Source organism: Cupressus sempervirens, chromosome 8, assembly GCF_028749045.1.
Source record: "Cupressus sempervirens isolate cs-2001-9-10 chromosome 8, ASM2874904v1, whole genome shotgun sequence".
Lineage (NCBI taxonomy): Eukaryota > Viridiplantae > Streptophyta > Pinopsida > Cupressales > Cupressaceae > Cupressus > Cupressus sempervirens.
Window position 1 is genome coordinate 653,777,355 of NC_143125.1, and position 20,386 is coordinate 653,797,740.

The 20,386-nt window shown below is 35.0% G+C and overlaps 1 protein-coding gene and 1 pseudogene across 1 annotated transcript; both read left to right on the forward strand.

The window, feature by feature from the left end:
* The first annotated feature begins 246 nt into the window (after nucleotides 1–246).
* LOC149544127 (toll/interleukin-1 receptor-like protein) lies at nucleotides 247–1,215 on the forward strand. The gene is made up of 2 exons (XM_089795895.1): nucleotides 247–728; nucleotides 1,083–1,215. The coding sequence occupies exons 1-2, from the start codon at nucleotides 247–249 to the stop codon at nucleotides 1,213–1,215; spliced, it is 615 nt and encodes a 204-aa protein (XP_089652021.1).
* A 9,925-nt stretch (nucleotides 1,216–11,140) lies between these two features.
* Nucleotides 11,141–20,386, forward strand: part of LOC149544128 (mitochondrial carnitine/acylcarnitine carrier-like protein) — a 60,793-nt pseudogene continuing 51,547 nt past the window's right edge.

Sequence of the window (20,386 nt, forward strand, 5' to 3'; positions counted from 1 at the left end):
CCTTCCTTTCTCCTCTGTCCACGACAAGCCACTTTTATTATTCCTATTTAATTACATCGTATCCCTTCACGCTTTCTCTGTTTGTTCCGCCCGGCTTCCTTCACGTTTCTCTTTGGCGCTACCTGCATCTCTAAGCTTTTTATATGTTTCGGATTTCTCTTCGCCTGATGAACAACAAGAATCCCTTTCTTCTTTGACACTTCCATCTTTTTCCCTTTGTTGTTGTGTCCCTTCGAATCCAATTTCATGGCATCATCTTCCAACACTAGAAGCAGTTTTCCGGATGTTACAGAATCTGCACCATCCGGTGTATTTATTAGTCACGCCAAACATCTGCTGGCTGGACTCATCTCCGAAAAGCTTAAATATGCAGCCATGCAACTGAAGGTTTTGCTGAATTTAGAAGAGCGTCAATTGGCGGATCAACAAGTAAAAACAACAATCGAGTGTGCTTCCCTGCATTTTGTCATATTTTCAAAGGAGCATGCTCAATCCAACCGCTGTTTGGAAGAGCTGGCATTTATACACAGAAGAAGGAAAATCAGTAGAATTGTTCCCATCTTCTACCAAGTTAAGCCTGAAGATGTACGATATTTGAAAGCAAACTATTTTGACGCATTTGAACGACACAAAAGAGAAGGAAAACACAACTCAAAAAAGCTTCGGAAGTGGAAGAAAGTACTTTTCAGTGTTTCACATTACATCGGTCCCATTGCTAATAACATAAAGTAAGTACCGATTGTTCCACCTCACGCGCTATATTGTTTTCCTTTCACTGCTCTCTATGTACAAAAGGAGTTTTGGGGATGCCTTTCAACGACTTAAAGAGAAGGGTAGATTCACCTCAAAGTAACTTCGGAAGTGAAGGGAACACTCTTTGGTGCTTCATGGCGTCTCGATCCAATCCTTCATGGCAAGGAGTGAGCATCAGTCCCGTATTCTTTTCTTATGGATTACAAAGTTAAACTCTTATAAGATAATGTTTGGTTGTTTGATTTTTTCCTTGTATTTCGTATTAAGTGTAATCGCAACTCTTAAAATCTAATGATTATTTTTCGCATTTTGTTGTTATATATGTGCAGAGATGAGGATATGCTGCTCAAGAATATTCCATCTGTACGTAAAGGATTTGTAAAACTAAATGAAAGGCTGCAGAATACTCAGCATAAAGGGAGCTCTATTTTCAAACTGCTTTTATCATTATTCAATATTTAAATGTATGTACTTTAAATTGTATTCAGTATATAATATTATTATGAGTCGGTTAATCCATACAAATTGCACTAAAGAAAAAATAAAGTCAAATTTTTTTTTTTTCAGATTCACAATAGTAATTTTTTCTCAAATTTATTGTTGTTTTCGACTATGAACTATGTAGATCATGAAGATCAAATGCGGAAATTTTCAGAAAAATCTATGATGTTTTCAATTTTTTGAAAATTGGTCAACTGTATAGTTTGTAGGGAGAATAGTCACATCCTATCATTATTTTCCTCGATATGAAGCCATGTTCTCTTGATGAACAATCAAGAACGTCATTCTTATGAAAATATTTCTAGGATGATTATTCAAATTTAGATTTATTCTATTATATCAATTTGAATGCTAAATGTGAATGATGTTTTTTGAGTGCATAATGATATCAAATGAGAAAATGAATTGCATTAAATGTATTTATATTAGTCATCCTCTAAGGAAAACAATTTGCATGAGTGGACATAATTTTTTACTTTTAATTTTCAATATTTGTGGATCAAGTATAGAAATCTAAGGTCAGTCCCTTAATGACAACATCAAAAATGGATCGATTTGAATTATATGCATGCATACAATCATTTGATAAATGTATAATTAGTACTACTTTATTGAGATATGAGTGCATAAAGAAAATGTTAGGGGTTAATTAAATATGAAATATGTGTGACATTTGAGTAGATATTCCATTTGTCAATATATCTATTTATCAAGGGATTCTCCTTACAACAAACAAAAAAAATAAATTGAAAATATAATTGGTATACAAAATTTATAATTTTTCTATCTTACCTTTGAGATGCATGTGAATCCTAGAATGATTATATGTCTAAAAATATGTAGCATTGACACAAAATGTATGCATAACATAAGATTTTGAATATCAAAGTATATAATCATTGCATACATATAAATTTAACATAACCTACAATGTGTCATCATGTAAATATTCAACATATATGTCATATATATTCTCCAAGTTAAACTTAGAAAACAAAGAGAAAGTTAGCTTGTATGATAGGAACAAAGCAAAAGAAGATTCCATATGATTGAGGATGAAGGGTGTTGAGAAAAAAAAATGTTGATAAAGTTGAATGAATTTGGAGAAAATGGAGGGATCAATTTCCATAGCCTACAATCATGGATCATAACAAGGATATTCTAATTTAAGTTAACAATATCAAATTTCCACAAGCTATTAGTAAATATCAATATATTTCTAGATTCGATTGTATGTGTTTTCTAGATGCTAAAAGAACACTCAATCAAATCTAGAAATATATTAATATTTACTAATTTAAGTTGTTATGAATTACATAAAAGAGAGTGCATAATGTGTTGGACCCTTATAATTAAAAGAGTGATAATATCTAAAAAGAAATTATTTGAATTAAATGAAATTATTTTATTGTGATGTTTATTTTTTCTAGAAGTTGAACCATTTAAATTTTTAATGCTGATAGGCATTCTACAATGGCGGAATGGGGGAGTGGGATGGTGTGAGTGTTAATATTAACTTTTATTCTTATAGGTTAAATTTGACAACCATCTACATGTCAAAAGTTTAAATCTTATTACAAATGGTGTATACTTTTAAAAACAATTTAATAAATGCCACGTAAAATATCTATTTAAATTAGCATATTTGGAGTTATAAATCATCGATTTTTTAAGAAATTAAAATAAAAGGATCAAATTAGTAAAACATTAAATAAATGAAGATAAAAGAAATAAAAATAATTTTAGATGTAGTAAATTAAATTATAATTATTTTTTAGTGGATATCTATCAGTATTTCTTTAGATAGGTTTATTTAAAATATCTATACTAGTTTAATTATACTATAAAAAAATTATACTACATGTGCATGCAAATTTTGATGAACAAGTTGAACTATATAACATAGCCTACTTAGAATGCACATAACACTCAAGTTCAGTATTGATGGTTATTAAACAATAATAAAAATATGTAGTATCTGCACCAACACTGTCCGCTATGCTAGAATGTATGATAGTTATAATGAAGGATTATGAATGACGTAATATATGAGTGCTTTCACTAAGATAAAGTCATCTCTCTTCCTTCTCTTTCTCCCCACACATCTATTAATATAATAAGAAATTAACCATAATTATATTTATTTGAAAATAAAAGTTAACAAACATTGTCTAGATCATTCAATTATGGGATCTCTTGGTGAGTTGGAGTCCCTACCTTTGAGCTTAGAATGATAAAATATTGTATTTTTTGAAAATGTATTTTCTAGTTAAAGTGTGAATTATTTTTAATCTATTATTCATTTTTTATTAATTAATTTTTATTTAAATAAAGTCGATATTTCTCCTAAAATTTAAAAATCAATAAATTTATAAAATATTTTTTTAATAAAATATTAGAATGAAAATGAATTTTTTAATGAAATAATAGGTGTTTAAAAAATACTAATCAAAAGTTCTCATTTGTATGATCTTTTGAGAACATTTGACTTGTGAATTTGGAATGGCTAAATAAGAAAGTCATATATCTATTTAACTATTTGTTGGTTTAAATATGTATTTACTATTTACACTTACTTAAGTTTACTTAGGTTAGTTCATTATTTTATTATATTGTATTATTTTATTATTTTATTTTGTGAGACACTTAGGAGTTTGTGCACCTTATGAGTTGTCATGTTGACAACACAGAAGTACACAACTCTAATTCAGCACATGGTGTCTACAACACTAGAATTTGCATCATTTATTGAGTTGTCATGAAGACAACACAATTATTCACACTCCCTTTGTAACACATGTTGTCTACAACATAAATTTGCATGCTACACCATTATAGGCTTATCCTTTCATCATCGCACTTACTTCTTTGCTTAATGGAGGATAACCAATATCTGGTGGACATGTGCTTGGTTGTATGACATATCATGTAGCTGATTCTTATGCATTCTAGATGCATCTCAGAGGCCTTTATATATAGGCACTCCTAGTGCACTTTCAAGCATATTGAATTGAATACATTGTTATTCTGACCATACTCATTCTAGTCTACATTTGTGCTTGTGTTTGAGTTCTTAGTTCTTGGGTGAATTTTTCCCTAAGGCAAATTCTTACATGGTATTAGTGCTCTTGGAGATTTTTTCTTCACATAGCCATTTGAGACCATCTTCTTGCTTTAGCACCTTGGTCTGAATATGGAGTATCATAGTCATTGGGAGCATCTAGAGCCAGAACAAACCTCGCCATTGTGTCTAGAATGCCTATTTAGTGAAATTTGACTATAATTTTTCCTACCCTAGGCATAGTCAAAATTGAGGCAATTTTTTTTGCAAACCGACACCTGAAGGACCAATTTGCAGAATTGGTATGATCATTTCAAATCTGTACATTTAATTTTTAGATCTACATTTTTTTCATCTACATCTCTCCTCTTTTTTTTTGGATCTGCATTATTTTTTCAAAAAAATTAGCCATCAAGCTATAGGAGAGATTTTTTGTAGGTGAATATTGGTGCTTGTTGGTGCAAATAAGATATTTGCATCACATTCAAAAGGTCAAAAATAAACCAAATCACATTTTGTTTCATCCAAATAAAAAATCTAAGGCAAAATCTAGAGCCATTTGATTTTTGGAGGTGCGATGGTGACAATTCAAAAAAATAACAGCAACAGTGATTTTCAAATAGCGATCTCTCCCTCATACAAAATCCTTTTTGTGAGCAATGTTTTGTTTTGTTTTAGGGTAGAATTTCATGATCTACACATTGGTGTAGGTGGTTTGAGATCTCTATTCCTAAATTTTTCTGCAACTCGCAAATCCCAATTTTTTTCACTTCAAATGCTTAGTATGGGCTCATCTAGACACATATTCAGGTTTCATTTTTTTTGAAAGTGCATAATTTTTTGTCTACTATCCAGATCTACAATAAAATTATAGGTTATTTGGACAAAAATAATGCTTTTAGAAATAGGCCCTAAATTGGCAAGTGGCTATAAAGCACCAAATCATACATTAAGTGGGGGTTCTTTGATTTATTTTGCATCTTTGGGGGTTACATTGATTAGTCCATCATGGAAGAGGAAGATTTAATTACCTTCACACCATATAACTATTAGGAATGGAGTCAATTGGTTATCCCATATCTTACTTAGCATAATGCACTACCATATGCAAGAGGACTTTTATACAATGAGGACACATGTTCAATCCTTTGTCATGCACTCTTTCTATTTATGGATATGGAGGTTATGGATTCACTTGATGAATTGAAGTCAAAAGATTTACATGATATTTGGATCTATCTTTAGGAGCTTGATGGAGATCCATAAATTCCTCCATTCCCAATAGACCTTTTACCTCTAGTTCCAATTGCATCCTCTCCTAATGAGATCACACCTCTTGATGCTCTTGTTGCTCCTACTAATCCTATTTCAGCCATAGATGCTTTGGATTTATTGCAGTAGGACACTTAAAGTCTTCCTACTTTACCTTCATGTGATGGCTTCCTACCAAACATTGCATAGTTGCTTGTGGAGTCGCACATTGAAGATATGGGGGACATCCTTGATTATATTCATCTTCTTTTTGAGGAAAATTATTCATCTATTGGCATGGTGAATGATTCATGTACTTCACCACAATAGGGTAAATTTCGTCTTCCAATTCTAGCCTTAGGTTATGACTTCTTCACTAACATTTTAGGTTTGTTCATAGAGTGACAAAACATAGATTTGGGAGATAGCCTTGATGATTGACATCTTCTCTTTGATGAAGATGATCCCTCTATAGTTGTTGTGAGGGCTCACTCTGACCCTCATGTCCATTCTCTACATGATTTATCTTTATAGGTTAGCATGATTGTGGATCCTTATAAACAACAATTATTTGAGGTCTCTTTATCAGTTGAGGAGACTGATGGCTCATTGGGACAGGTTCAATAGACATCCTTGCTAGATCTTTATTTGTTCTTTTCAAAACTATTGGAAGGGGTGACCATCAGAATCAACACAAGGATAGTTGAGTAGGTTTTAGGGCCACCATATATCTTTAGGATTATACCTTTGTCTTTGTTTCTTCCAAAGGGGAGGAACATCATCTTGCACTCTTGGACCAACTTCTTTCTTGGAGCAACAATCACTGGTCAAAATTCGTCATTAGGGTTGGACTACCCTATCTATTTTCCTCTTAGGGGGTTTTTTCCTTCCCCCACTTGTCTTTTTTATATACTTGATGAATGTCATAACGGGGGTATCTTGATTACTCCATCCATCCATGCATCTTTCTTTTTATCTCTCTTTTTGGGGGAGGATTTTTTCCACAAGGTTTTCCCTCTTTCTCTACTTTATGAGAGATTGCATTTTATTTTATACATGGGTACCTAACATGGCCTAGTAGTTGGGAGCCATCATGTATTTTCATTCTAGTTTTCATAAGCTTAAGGGCATTCTTCTAAGTTGCACTTAAGGGGGGGTGTTGGTGTAAATATGTATTTACTATTTACACATACCTAAGTTTACTTAGGTTAATGCATTATTTTATTATTTTATTTTATGAGACACTTAGGAGTTTGTGCACCTTTATGAGTTGTCATGTTGACAACATAGAAGTACGCAACTCTAATTTAGCACATGGTGTCTACAACATAGTTATTTGCACTCCCTTTTTAGCACATGTTGTCTACAACATAAATTTGCATGCTACACCTTTATAGGCTTATCCTCTCATTATTGCACTTACTTTCGTGCTTAAAGGAGGATAACCCATATCTGGTGGACATGTGCCTAGTTGTATGACTTATCATGTAGTTGATTCTTAGGCATTCTAGATGCATCCCAGAGGCCTTTATATATAGGCACTCCTAGTGTACTTTATGCTTATTGAATTGAATACATTGTTATTCTGATCATACTCCTAGTCTATAGTTGTGCTTGTGTTTGAGTTCTTAGTTCTTGGGTGAATTTTTCCCTAAGGAAAATTATTACACTATTGGTCCCTAAAATTGAATCACCTTAAACTCTCACGAATGAATAATAATTTACACCCATTTAATTAACATAAATACAAAATAGAAACAATGTACAAAATAGTTAGAACAAAATTCATAAAGGTAGACTTAAAATTTACTTATATTTTATGTATATTTCAAATCATTCTAGCATTTTGGAAATTTAAATTTAAATTTATCATCATAATTTTTGGATGAGAATTTAAAATTTGAACATTTCCAATAATGTCAACACATGCTTCCAATTTATTTTAAATAAATTTGAGCTTTTGTTTCTTAATTGAAATCACACAATTGTATTCAATAGACTATAAATCATTAACACATGATTTTATTCAAAATATTTATAATTAATGTCATAGGCATTTCCTTATTTGAAGATCGAGGAGCTAAAATTGTCATCCAACGATTGGAAATAGTGTAGGAGGAATGACTCCCATTGAAGTAATCTCCAATGTTCATTAGTTCTTACCTTCTTTTAAATTGTTATTTTGGAATGCCTATTTTCACCACTTTATAGGTCATCGCGCTTCAAGCTCATAGCTTTTTCTATTGGCTTTTTCCCTAGGATTTGGTTTTGAGGATAGGGGATTTGTGTGACTGGTATTTTTTCTCTAGTTAAAATGTTTAGTTTGTGGAGAGTGATGATGGAGATCTAGAGATAGCTGTGTCAAAGGATATAGTAGGAAAAAACCCTACAAAGTTCTATGTGATAGTTTCCTGTGTGAATTTTACAAAGCTTTATGGGGAGACATTTTCCTTGATCTACATTAGGTATATCAAGAAGCATACAATTCTCATTCCCTAGGCAACATTATTAATATGGCTAATATCAAATTCATACCTAAAGCTAGTGATCTTGAAAACATATGCAATTGGAGGCCCATCACTTTGTTGAATGTCTCTTACAAGGTTATTGCCAAGGCTCTCTCCCTTAAAGTATGACATCTGCTCCCATAGATTGTTCATCCTGAACAAACTAGTTTCATTAAATCTAGATATATTATGGATAATATTATTCTTGTTTAGGAAGGTATAGAGTGGGCTCATCAGTCCAAACTATAGGCCTTTTTTCTTATGATTGATTATGCCAAAGCCTATGACTAGATTGAATGGCATTTCATTTTGGCCATGCTTCAAGCCCTAGGGTTTGGTCCAATCTTTTTGCAATTAGTTCAGGTGCTTTTTGGTGATGCCTTTTCTTGTATTACCATAAATGGTTGGTAATCTAAAACTTTCAGGCTCTATAGATGTATCCATCAAGGTTGTCCTTTAGGGCCTTCTCTTTATGTTTTTGTGGTTGAAGGGTTAGGCTATCTTCTTGCCAACACTATCTCTCTGGGTCTTGTGCATGGCATGCCTCTCCCAGATTTCACTATGCAGCTTGTGAATGGCCATTTTGTAGATGAATCCTTTCTCACTCTTCTTAAGGATGAAAAAAATATTGGCAACACCTTACAATGCTTGGATACTTTTTTCCTTTCCTCTGGTTCTACTATTCAATGGCACAAGACCCTTTTCTATAGACAATCCTTGTTTTTAGGCTCTCAATGGCTGCAGTGTTACAGATGGAAATGGGTTCATCATGGTGAAATATTTTATTTTTTGGGAATTCCTTTTTCTTTTCAAGTTTCCCCTATGGAGCTATGGAATGTTTCCCTGGCATAGATTGAGAAGAAATTGGACTATTGGATCACTAAACTTCTCTCTCTTGCGGGAAAATTTTAGATTTGTTTTAAAGTGATGGCTACTACACATGTCTATTATTCCTTACATTGAGCCCCTTCCAAAGCTTCATAACTCAAGCTTGAATGCCTTCTAAGGGATTTCCTCTGGGCCTCGAATGCTATGCATCATGACTTTCATAGAGTTTCCTAGGACTTTTGTTGTCTATCCAAAGACTCTTGTGGCCTTGGACTTCTTTCTGTAATGCTAAAATCCTAGCATACTATAAATGTTATTAATAAAAAATTCAACATTTACAATACTAAATAATAGCAACACTTATGATAAGATGAGGTGAAGACCAAGAAGGAAGGAAAACTAAGAATGGTAAGCTCCTTGGGTGTGACCTATGATAATGTAGAAGTGTCTAGATAGATAGGAGATGTATGGTCAGTTGTACTTAAGCTTCAAGTGATGGGTTGTTATCAAGCATGGAGATGAGTGGAGGATTTAGTTCAATAAATGTGTAGGTGGGTTTTGACATGGTAATGGTGTAAAATGGCTATACTGTACTGGCTAGTGGGGTATTATAACTTTTCTTTTCGTAGATGATGGATTGTGAGAGAGGAAGGGCTCAATTTATAGGATAAGGGGTAGTGAGATGGAGGGTCAGGATGTGAGGATGAAGAGAAGGTGAGGAAGAATTAGGATGTAATGATAGGAGAGCACATGGATTGTGCTTCTTTAGAGCTCTAGCCTTAGCTTATAAAGGGGTTTAGGAGGTAAGTGGCTTAGCTTTGATGGGATGGGTTAGTTAGGTGGCTAAGTGAGGTTAGTATGGGTGAATGGGTTGGATTAGGGGTAAAGATAGGTTTTAGGGATGGTTTAGAGGTTTGGGATGATTTACTAAATTATTTATTTAATAAAAGGGCGTTGAGGAATCAATTTAAATAGTTTTTTACATTTATTTAATTTAATAGAGGAATACAGATTTATTTCATAAATTAATTTTGGGTTATCATTTTATTTTATCAATTGGACTATAGTTAATTAATTTAATTAATTAACTAGCGGGTGATTATTAATTAATAAATTAATAATATCCTAGAAGATGACTAAATAAGATTACATAATGGCATAGTCAAATTTAGGTGTCCACTTTTTGCCCCTCTTTGACATAGTGTTGGGACAACACTATTTCAATGAAGTTTGGATATAAATGATGCGAAGAAGATTTTTTAAAGAAACATGATTGGCTTGGTTTTGAATAGAAGCAGATAGAATGAACTACATGATGCCCCTTCAAGAAGGTGGTGAAGATAGAAAATGAAACTCCATGACTTATTGAAAAGCTACAACAAAGTGATGGGAGCAAGGGGTGGAGAAGGGAAAAATGAGTGTTAAAAAGATAATTAAATTGTAAAAATAACATGGCGGGAGGAAATGATGGGTGCTAGAGGGGTTAAAGAGGGAGGAAGGGTGCCATAGGAGCTCTATAAGGGAGGCTAGGAGGGGTAGAAAGCATCATTGACTCTCATACTAACATCGATATATCACTATTTGGAGCTCTAATTTGGACGAGATGATGGTTGTGTAGAGATGACCAAAGCATCAAGTGGATGGGGTATGAAAAGTATAGGTGTGGTGGACACTAGAATGAGTGGTACAACAAAAAAACTTTACCTTGTTATTTATGTATTTCCTTTTGTAGTGTTCCCCACAACTTAGAAAACATGTTCTCGTAGGCACATGTTTGATGAGATCGATCTAGGGATTGATGGGATAGTGACCCCACAAAATTAGGTAGGGAGTAAGGCTAAAAATTAGCATCAAAAAATGTTTTCATGAGATCATGAATTTGGTAAATTCTTATGAGAGCACGAATCTGCGAACAATTTTTCGTAAGATAGCGAGTTCACTAGCGATGCATTCTTGTTTGCATGAATGTGTTCTTGTGGTTAAGGACAGTTTTAAGAAAGGTCAATGCAGGAATGGGAAAAAATTTGACTGAGATGGGTAATGGGTTGGGCATGTTCTCACACTAAGTTGGGGCTATTGGAATGCGGGGGTTCATCTAGGATAGTGGGAATGCTAGATAGGGCTCTAGGGGGTAGGAAAAAGTCAAAGAGAGATCCTACTATAAAATGTAAAGGTAGTATTGTAGGAACTCTCTAGAAGGAATTCTAGGAAAGGGAAAACTACAAATTCTAGTGAAAAAATGAGGGATTCAGAAACGGGGATTGTTGGGTTTTTTGAATCATGGTTAAACTGTATAGAAAGTGAAAAATGGCATGATGTTGGCTTCTATGTAGTGTTCATTAGATTCTCTAGTGCCATGGGAGCAATGTGTGGCTGTACTACATGCTAGGAGACTAGGTAAGGATCAACAGTATTAGATTGGATATTTGACTAGGTTACCACACATAAAAACATATATGGCAATGGTAACAGTCTTATGTGAGTGATGACATAGTAAAACTAGGACATTCTACTTGCTAACAGGGGAGATGCCAATGACTTTAAAGGATGTTTACATTATCTTTCAATTATTTGTGTAGGGGATGCTAGTGATGACTACCAAGGAGATGATAGGAGAGGTGTCGATACAACGATTGGTGAGGCCTAGAGTTTAGTATCATATCTAGAGTGGAAAGTTTCCTTTAGATGGGCACTTGGATCAAGTAGCAATAGAGAGGAGGATTTATTTCTATGTATGTAGGCTTGTTTTAGGATATATTTCCCCAGATACTAGTGGCATAGGAGTTACATTAGCATTGATGCTGATGATCATGCAAATTGTCGACGATGGAGTCCTAGTGGCATGGGGCTCATTGATGCTAGCGGAGACCATCATATTGTATACTAGGTTGCAAGGTACTAGGGGAGGAGTGTGGGGTTTCTGACATTGTTATAGGTGTAGGCCTAGGAGTATATTGTGGTGTTTAGGCCATTTAGATGGAGGGATATGCTAGCAAAGGAGTCAGTTGTATATAGCTAGGGTGATTTGCTCACTTATCAGCATATAGAAGAGGTGGACTACTAGCGAGTCCAGATAGATGAGATTCGAGTCATTACATGGAGATCATATATATGTATGGGGTTGTGGGTGGAGGAGAGTTATCATTTTTCATACACCATTTCACCATGTTTTATTTTTGGGTGTTGGGAGTACATTACAGAGTAGTACTAGCCAGAAAAGCCCCTTTGATAGTGTAGATGGTCATAGGTTACAACAAGGGAGCTAAACTAATATCAAAGTGTGATACAAGAGCCAATTACTATTTTTGGGCCTGCACTTCTGAGGGAGGGGTTACTATAGGCATGGTGAGACTTAGCACCATAGGAGTGCGATTGGTTTGGGGGTGTTGCATTTACGGGTTCAACTCAGGAGTACCAAGATGGGTTTGAGTGTCCTTGGCTAGTAGGTCAGGCTCAGGTCACTAAAGTAGCAGTAGTAGTAGGAGAGATCTCTTGAGTGGTGAGGCAGGGGAGATATGCTTCTAGGGGGTTGTAGTAGTGAGAAGAGGTGGTTGTACAGTAGGAGGTGCCACTAAGGTAGAGGTGGAGGGTTGTAAGGGAGGAGAGACTAGAGGATGTGAGGCTACAATGAGAGAGGGGAGAGGATAGGTCAATAAAGGTGAGAAGACCATACGAGGATGTTGGAGAGGGGCCACAGGGGCTAGTAGGTGGAGGGGGAGCCAGATCATTATTAGGGGGAGGAGATGATAGATTAGCATGTAGGTATGTGTCCTTGCAATAGGCACAAGAGGCAACCAGCCAGCTATTGCAGGATATGTAGTAGGAGAGCTATTAGCTCAGGGTAGAGTGCAACAAGTTCTATTATGAGTGGGATGTGGTGCTAGGATAGGTAGATAAAGAAGGGATAGAGTTGGGGATGTTGTGGGTGGAGTTTGCACAATTTGATGGGAGGTTGAAGGTGATGTCTTTGGAGAGACATTTGTTGTAGGGGAGGATGGATACTATCTAGGAGGAAAGGGTTAGATTGGAAGTGGATATGGTGACATTGAGGGCCCATGTGGTGGTAGGTGGAGGTTTGGAGGAGTTAAGGTGGTTGAGGGGAGAGGTGGAGGATCTAAGAGAGAGAGCAGGGTTCTACGACAAGAGATATCATACAGTATTTCCAATTGAGAAGATAGAGCATTATAGATGGTTGACACAGTCAAGTATAGTTTAGACTCATACATGTATGCATGGAGAGGGAGAGATTGGATGGAGCATTGGGGCTCATAAAGGACTAGTGGGTCTCAGTGCACAGGGCAAAGCCAAAGGAGAGATAGGGGGATAGGTGGGAGAAGGGATGAGGCTGAGAACTTAAGTACTAAAGGGTGTAGGTGAGGTCACTACCTCCACCAGAAACAACACCAGATGCAGAGAAGGACACCCATGAGTTTCATGGAGAGGAGGCAATGGATGAGGAGGATCAATGATATGTTATTTTGGTATAGTATTTTTGGATGTTTTTGTAGGCACAAACCCAATGTATTGATATGGATGTTTTTATGATATGGATGCTAGATTTTTAGACTATGATGGACTTTCAATATTTTTTCAAGGATGGGTGGTGTATTAGTTATTCTTTATGGGTGTGATATATATGATCATTCTTTAGGGTTGATATGGATGTATGAAGTACTGTGTCATTAGTTGTGTTTTATGTGATTATTTTGTATGAGATGTATATGGTTAGATGTAGAAGAGAGATTGACACCATTTTAAGAAGGATGTGATGTTGATGAGATCTATGATGTTAATGACGTGTTATGATGCAAGATGTGATGTGTTTATGATGAGATTTGGAAAATAGTTTATGAGGATGTTTATGATGGCTAAAACAACTGGAAATGAATTTATGATATGATGATGGATGTTATGTGTTTCAACTTTATGATGAGAAATATAATGTGAATGGACTTTTTAAAATGGTGATAATGAAACATGACAACATGACTATAAACTAGGATGATGAAGTACAAGAAAATGAATGCAAACTATGATGGTGAAACACGATAAAATGAACTCAACTATGATGGTGAAACATGATAAAATGAACTAAAACTATGATGGTAAAGTATGATAAAATGAACTCAAACCATTATGGTGAAACATGATAAAATGAATTAAAAAATATGATGGTAAAACATGATAAAATAAAATCAAACTATGATGGTGAAACATGATAAAATGAACTAAAAATATTATGGTAGGACATAATAAAATGAATTCAAACTATGATGGTGAAACATGATAAAATGATCTAAAAATATGATGGTAAAACATGATAAAATGAACTCAAACTATGATGGTGAAACATGGTAAAATGAACTCAAAAATATGATGTTGAAACATGATAAAATGAACTCAAACTAGATAGCGAAACATGATAAAATGAACTAAAACTATGATGGTGAAACATGATAAAATAAACTCAAACTATGATGGTGAAACATAATAAAATAAACTAAAATTATGATGTTGAAATATGATAAAATGAACTAAAACTATGATGGTGAAATAAGATAAAATGAACTCAAACTATGATGGTGAAACATGATAAAATGAACTCAAACTATTATGATGAAACATGATAAAATGAACTTAAAAATATGGTGGTAAAACATGATTAAATGAACTCAAACTATGATGGTGAAACATGATAACATGAACTTGAAAATATGATGGTGAAACATGATAATATGAACTCAAACTATGATGGTGAGACTTGATAAAATGAACTAAAACTATGATGGTGAAACATGATAAAATGAACTCAAACTATGATGGTGAAACATGATAAAATGAACTAAAACTATGATGGTGAAATATGATAAAATGACCTAAAACTATGATGGTGAAGTATGAACTTAAAAATTATGATGGTAAAACATGATAAAATTAACTAAAAAATTATGATGATGAAACACATGAGTATTAGGTTTTTGAGTCTTAAGTTTATGATAATGATGATGAACCTAATGTTCAAGATAAGGAAATGAATCAAGAGATTCTAATAATAGAGGGATTGAAAGCTATGATAATGCAAAGATGACCCAAGAATGAACCATAAATATTAGGATGAGGGAAAATGAAGAGTGATGTGGGGTTTTAAGATGATGCAAATAATGACTAAAAATAGGAAAAGAGATTAACGGAATGTAGGGGGAGGTGAGTGGATATGATATGAAATGTAAGTAGAAGGATAAAGAAACATATGTGGATTGTAGGAAGGTGGCATAGAATATCACAGATCAACCATAACCTTGGTTTGATGATGGAAACAATATGCACAACTTTTTAAACATAATGGTTATAGGAGACTCAAGGAGATAGAAATGGGTAGGAGATTGGGATGAAAGGAAGAGGTGATAATGTGGTAGAATGGAGCTTGTAAAGGAATGGATGAGTAGATAGGATAAATGTTTAGGGTAGCAGGAGAATGCATAGGATGTGGATAGTACAGATGTAGTTTGGAAAAGAAGTATGAACAAGTAGTTTTTTGTATGGGACAAAATGGCAAAGGTGTTGGGATATACTTGAAGCTTGAGGGTGGGGTACTTCATAAAGAAATGCCACCATGTAGTGTGAGCACTTTATTTGATATAGGAATATTAGGGATATGCCAAGGTTACTAAGAACATCAAGGCCTTTTCCCCAATATTACATAGGACTAACTCAAACAAGCACACAAGCATTGCCTGAGCATCACACATGAGTCCTAGAGAAATATATGGAAATGATGTTGGGTGATCCACAAGAAAATAATATTTCCCAACTGCATCATGTGATCACAAGTGAAAACATGTTTGGAATATGCAAGGGTCATATATGGCTGACTCACAATAAGAAAAAGACCTTGATCAAAACCTCACTTTTGAATTGCCCCAATTAGAGTGCACCATGTCAAACCACACCATTATATAAGATATCATGGTGGCCATAAGGAGGGAGTAACTAAATTACTTGGAAAATATCCATTTGAAGAAACTACAAAAAACTCAACATCAGAAGAAATAATAAATCCATGAAAAAGTAACCTCTTTCCAAAGAGATCAGTTTGACTGGATACTAATGGCCCCATGTTAGGTATGAGGAAGGATGCATCCTGTAAGAACCGAGCAGTGGTATTTGTAGACTATGATATAATTGGAAACTATAACTTTCTATAGGCAATATGTTGGTGATGCGAAGTCTCACTACAAGATTCAAAAATGTACAAGTGTGACTATACAACATGTGGGTAGTTCAAAAACTACGGTAGAATATAGTAGCAGGCATGCATATAATAGGGAAAAGCTTAGGATGAGAAGGTAGCATGATGCATATAGTACTTACATTTTTCAAGGGTATGATACATGGATATGATACACATGGTAAGGTACAAGGGTAGGATAGATGTGATTACCACAATAGAATGAAATGTTCTCATGGGTTTAAGGGATAATGATAATATGTCATGAGTTATCAGAGTGTGGGGATGGAACTCTTGGAACACCTTTGGGAAATGGTAAGATGGATGATGAGATGTGGAGGGATGATGGGGGAGGTATAGGTCATTGATATATAATGAATAGGCTAAGTATGCATGGTGTCTATTTGGTAGGTTCTCATTAGGGTACCTATCCGAGGCACTTGAATTGCCAAGTCTTCACCATTGGATGCTTATTTTTCCTACTATTTTTCTCTCTAAGGTGGTAGGATACACTGAGGATCTTAGGTATAGAATTTCTTGAAGTGAATGATGTTGGTGGGATCTTTCAATACTTCACCTTCAAGTGTGGATAGTTGATAGGCCCCTAAGCCATAAGATGTTGTGACCATGCAAGGACCAAGTCATGTGGGTTTGAACTTGCCTTTCTTTTCTCAGTTAGCCTGGACCTTCATGTTTTCTTTGAGTAACATGTCTCCTTCTTGAAATTGGTGTGGATGGACCTCTTCTTGGTGAAGTTACACTTGAGGCAATTCTGATAGACCATAAGATGGTCATAGGCATGTTGCCTTTTTTCATTAAGTAGATATAGCTAGGTGATTCTAGCTACTCTATAATATTCATCTAATATTTGGTCCAGAAAAGAAATGCGTAGGGATGAGAGTTCAACCTCAACAGGTAATACTACTTCAGCACCATAGACCAAGGAGAATGGGGTTGTGCCTATGGATGTATGGAATGAGGTGTGGTAGTCCCATAGGGTGGGGTTGACTTGAAAATGCCAATCACAACCAAAATTTTTTTTGAGTAGGGTTTTTTAAGTTTCCTCTGCTTGACCATTACCTTGTGGGAAGTATAAGCTAGAAAAATGGTGATGGATATGAAGGGAGGTGCACAATTCTTCCATATTGAGGTTTTCAAAGTCACCTCCATTGTTAGTAAAAATGGTAGCCAAGATGTAAAAGAAACATATGATATGGTAGAAGATAAAAATGGACACTTGAACTCTTATGGTGATGATAAGTGGGACTACTTCTACCCACATAGTGAAATAATCAGTGGCGGTAATTATTCACTTGTGTCCTTCTAAAGTGAGATGTGTTATAACATCAAAAAGGTCAAACCTCCAACATGAAAATGATTATGGCGGTGCAATAGGTTGAAGATCTTGAGCTAGGGCTTAGATTAAATTGGCATGTTGTTGACAGGTAGACAACTTTTGACGAAGTCGCATGCATCATGCTCTAGAGTAGGTCAATAATATCCAACCCAAAGTATCTACTTAGCTAGAACTATTCTCCTTGTGTGAGCACCACAAAGTCTAGTGTGCACCTGTTTGAGAGCCATTGTAGCCTCATTTTGGTCTAAACATTGAGAGAGAGAGTTTCATGATAGCCATGATGATATAGGGTTTTAGATATGATAGTCTAATAGGATGCTCTACAAATAAGCTTCTGGTGTTCGGTTTGTGTGAGATGGGGAGATACGATAAATTTTAGTAGGTAAGCATGAATTTTGTGGTACTATGGGGATTGGGGACCAACCAAGATGCATACCTATGTTGATTTGTTATTCTCCTATGCAGGCTTATGTAGCTGCTCAACTAAGAACTCATACTATGTAGCTTCCTAAGGGATCTCCAAAAGTGAACCAATAGTAGCCATGGCATGTCCAACCTTTTTTTTTAATCTAATTATATACATGAATTAAATCTAGGTAAAATTTTCCTTCAATTTATCTATCAATTCTTTGTATGGCTAAAGCTTGTCCTCTTTAGTTTGATATTCATCTAGAACTTGATTGATAATAAGTTGTGAATCTCCAAAGACCTGTAACTCTATGATGTTCCATTTAGCTGCTATTTTGAGAACTGCAATAAAGGTTTCATACTTTAAGATGTTTTTGGTACACTAGAACTAGACTTTAAAATATTTCGGAATGTAATCACCTTGAGGGGTGACCAAAAGTATGTTGGCTCCAAAGCCATGGGATGTATAAGATCCATCAAAGTATAACTTCCAGGATGGTTGTTCATTAATTAGGAAGATATGTTCATTTGGGAACTCCATAATGAGAGGGTGATAAAAAACCAAAGGTCCATCAACCAAGTTATCTTCTATAGCTTGACATTTGGTATCCTTTTTGTTGACATATTGGATGTCAAATTCATTGAGCAGCATGACCCATTTAGCTTGATGCCTTGTGAGTACTATGCATGACAACATATATTTTAATGGATCAGTCTTGGATATTAGTTTCATAGTGTGGATTAACATATAATGATAGAGCTTCTGATTAGTAAAGACCACAGCTAAGCAAGCCTTTTCCATTGGTGTGTAATTAAGCTCGTACCCAACTAGAGTACGGTTGATGTAGTAAATAGCCCTCTCTTTCCCTTAATCATCAAGTTTTGCTAAAATACCACCTAGTGCCATTGGGGTAGCTATGACGTATAATATGAGTGGGTGTCTTGGAACTGGAGGAACTAAGATAGGAAGATTAGTCAAGTGTTACTTGATCAGTTCAAAGTTAAATTGGCAAACAAGATCTCACCTGAAATTCTGATCCTTTTTTAGTAAATGTGTAAATGGTTGACACTTATCAATGAGCTGGGAGATGAATCTTCTAACTGATTACAGTTTCCCTTAGAGAGAGAAAAGTTTTCTAAGTGTCTTAGGAGGAGCCATATCCATGATGGCCTTGACTTTTTTATGGTCAACCTCTATATGACGTTGTGATACAATGAACTCCAGGAGCTTTCTAGATGTAACACCAAAGAAACATTTCTTAAGGTTGAGCATGAGATGGTATTTAGCCAATCAATCAAAAAATCTCTCAAGGTGAGATAAGTGATCAAGGGGATTAAGAGAATACACTAGAATCTCATCCATGTAATCCTCAAGAGTTTTGTGGAATAGGTAATAGAATATGACTGTTATTGTACACTAATATGGTGCCCCAGTGTTCTTTAATCCAAACAACATCATGTTATAACAAAATGCCCCCCAAGGGGGTGGTACATGTTCTCTTATGTTGATCTACCTCTACTATCTATATTTGATTGCATCAAGAAAAACCATCCATAAGTGATAAGAGCTCATGGCCTATAGTGAGATCAACAATCATGTCTATGTTTGACAATGATAAATCATCATTTGGGCAAGCTTTGTTGAGATCTTTGAAGTCTATGCAAATCCTAATATCACCAGAAGTCTTTGTGACAATTACCATCTTGGATATCCATTCTAAATATCCAATCAAGCAAATGATCTTTGCTTCTAGTAGTTTTTCTAGCTCTACTTTAACCAATAAAGCAACTTTGGGATGCATCTTGTGGAGTTTTTTCTTGAAAGGCTTAGCCTTTGGATCAATGACCAAATGGTGTACCACTAACTTGGGGTCCAACCTCAGCATGTCTTTATAGGACCATGCAAAGTGAATAATATTTTCATGAAGGAATTGGATTAGAAGTTATGCCTATTTAGGTGGTAGAGATGTCACAATGTATGTGATCTTTGGTTACTCTATTGGACTAATATTTATCATTCTTGTTTCTTTTGTCAAGATTGAAGATATTGTGGGCCTATGATCCTATGGGTGAAGGATGAAATGTCCATCCTTAGGTGTCTCAAAAAGGTTTTCATTTTTTGATGCATCCTTTGTTTTCTTTTCTTTTTATAAGTCATTCAATGGTGCTCCAGAAGAGTTTTTCACTAGAGGATGCCTTTTCTTTAATTTTTTGCTTTTTAGTTTCATTTTTATATTCAATTTGGCAACTGGATACTTCCTCTTTCTTGAAGTAACCTTTTGGATCCAACTTCTAGACATATGTTGATTGTGGTGGCAGCTTTTTATTTTGTGTTTCTTCTCCTATGAATCTAAGGAGTGCATGCCTTATGGATAATATGACAACATCGACAACACTTGGTTGGTCCCAATCAATGAGTTTAGGGTGAGCTAGTGTTAAGTCTATAAGCTTTCTTTTCTACATCCTTAGCAATGTCTTCAACCTCAACAGGA